Source organism: Pygoscelis adeliae, unplaced genomic scaffold (assembly GCF_000699105.1).
Source record: "Pygoscelis adeliae isolate BGI_AS28 unplaced genomic scaffold, ASM69910v1 Scaffold438, whole genome shotgun sequence".
NCBI classification, from domain to species: domain Eukaryota; kingdom Metazoa; phylum Chordata; class Aves; order Sphenisciformes; family Spheniscidae; genus Pygoscelis; species Pygoscelis adeliae.
The window spans coordinates 109,856-111,265 of NW_008825313.1; the positions used below are offsets into that span (position 1 = coordinate 109,856).

General features: G+C 62.8%; 1 protein-coding gene across 1 annotated transcript in view; it reads left to right on the top strand.

Annotated features, from left to right (window-relative positions):
* HTRA2 (HtrA serine peptidase 2) overlaps positions 1-1,410 on the top strand; it is an 8,705-nt gene that overhangs the window by 809 nt on the left and 6,486 nt on the right. Inside the window, exons 2-4 of the mRNA XM_009330264.1 lie at positions 367-571; positions 642-836; positions 1,108-1,140. Of these exons, the coding sequence (XP_009328539.1) occupies positions 367-571; positions 642-836; positions 1,108-1,140 (433 nt within the window). The remainder of the gene's footprint in view (positions 1-366; positions 572-641; positions 837-1,107; positions 1,141-1,410) is intronic.

Genomic DNA, 1,410 nt, shown 5'->3' on the forward strand with positions numbered 1-1,410 from the left:
CCCCCTTCCCCAAAGAGCCGGCCCCATCCATTGCAGCTCTCCGCTCACGTAAGCTTCCTGCTGTGCCTCTGTAGTCCCAGCGGGATTGTACCTTTGCAGTTGTGCGCAGACTCCTGATTCTTCCTGCTTGTTCCCCTGTTGCGTGTGTGTTTGTGCAGACTCTCAAGATGGGGACCTTTCATGGGGAAGTGAAGGAGTCTCCCACATCGTGCTGTTGCCCAGCCATCCTCGCTGTCTCCCACTTCTTTCCAGGCCTACCAGCCTGGGCCACCCAGTCTGCCTGGCCCCTGTCTGCGCCCCCCCAGAGTCCCCACCAGTCCCCTCAGGGTCCCTGCCACCCCTCCCTGACCTGTGCCCACCTTGCAGGCATCCCTTTTCGGGCCGTGATGTGCCCATCTCTAATGGCTCGGGTTTCCTGGTGTCTCCGGACGGACTCATTGTGACCAATGCGCACGTGGTGGCAAACCGGCGGCGTGTGCGGGTGAAGCTGGCCAGCGGCGAGCAGTATGATGCCGTGGTGCAGGATGTGGACCAGGTTGCAGACATCGCTACCATCAAGATCAAGCCTAAGGTGTGCATCACGGTTGTGGAGACGCTCCCTTCATTCCCTCCCATCTGCTCACTGACCTCCTCTCTTCCAGCACCCGCTGCCCACCCTGCCCCTTGGGCGCTCCTCCGAGGTGCGGCAGGGAGAGTTCGTGGTGGCCATGGGCAGCCCGTTTGCCCTGCAGAACACCATCACTTCTGGCATCGTCAGCTCTGCCCAGCGGGGCAGCCGGGAGCTGGGCCTGACCACCTCTGACATGGAGTACATCCAGACCGATGCTGCTATCGATGTAAGGGGAGCTTGCGGTGCACAGCGGGTTGGCACCTCATCCCGGCTGCCCTCTTTGGGGAGGGGGGAGCTGGGGAAGGGCTGTGGGTGCCGTGAGGTCAGAGGAGGCTGGACACAGCACTGGGAGACTAAGGGATTCTGGCCGGTCACCTGGGCGCTGACTGCGTTTCTCGGCCTGACCCTGTTCTCTGGACTCTGCCTCCCTGCCGCGGGTCCTGCTGTGTGAGGATGTCACTTTCATGGCCTGTTTACTGCTCTCTCCTCTGCTGCAGTTTGGGAACTCCGGGGGCCCCCTCGTCAACTTGGTAAGTTCTGCTTGCACGCTCAGTGGCCAGGGCAGAGAGGTGCCATGTGCCTGCTGGTCTGTGCCCCCTGGGGCTCGATGCCCCTCGGTGGGAGCGCTTGTGGGTGCTACGGCTGCTGGGAGGGAGGGACTGTGCATACATCAGGCTCCTTGTGAGGAGGAGCAGGGGATCAGCCCAGTGTGGGAGCCCTGTGCAGCGTCTGAGCCAATGGGACTGTGGCGTGGTGGAGCCGAGACCTACCCTGGTGAGGCCGGCAGGGCAGAGGGAGGG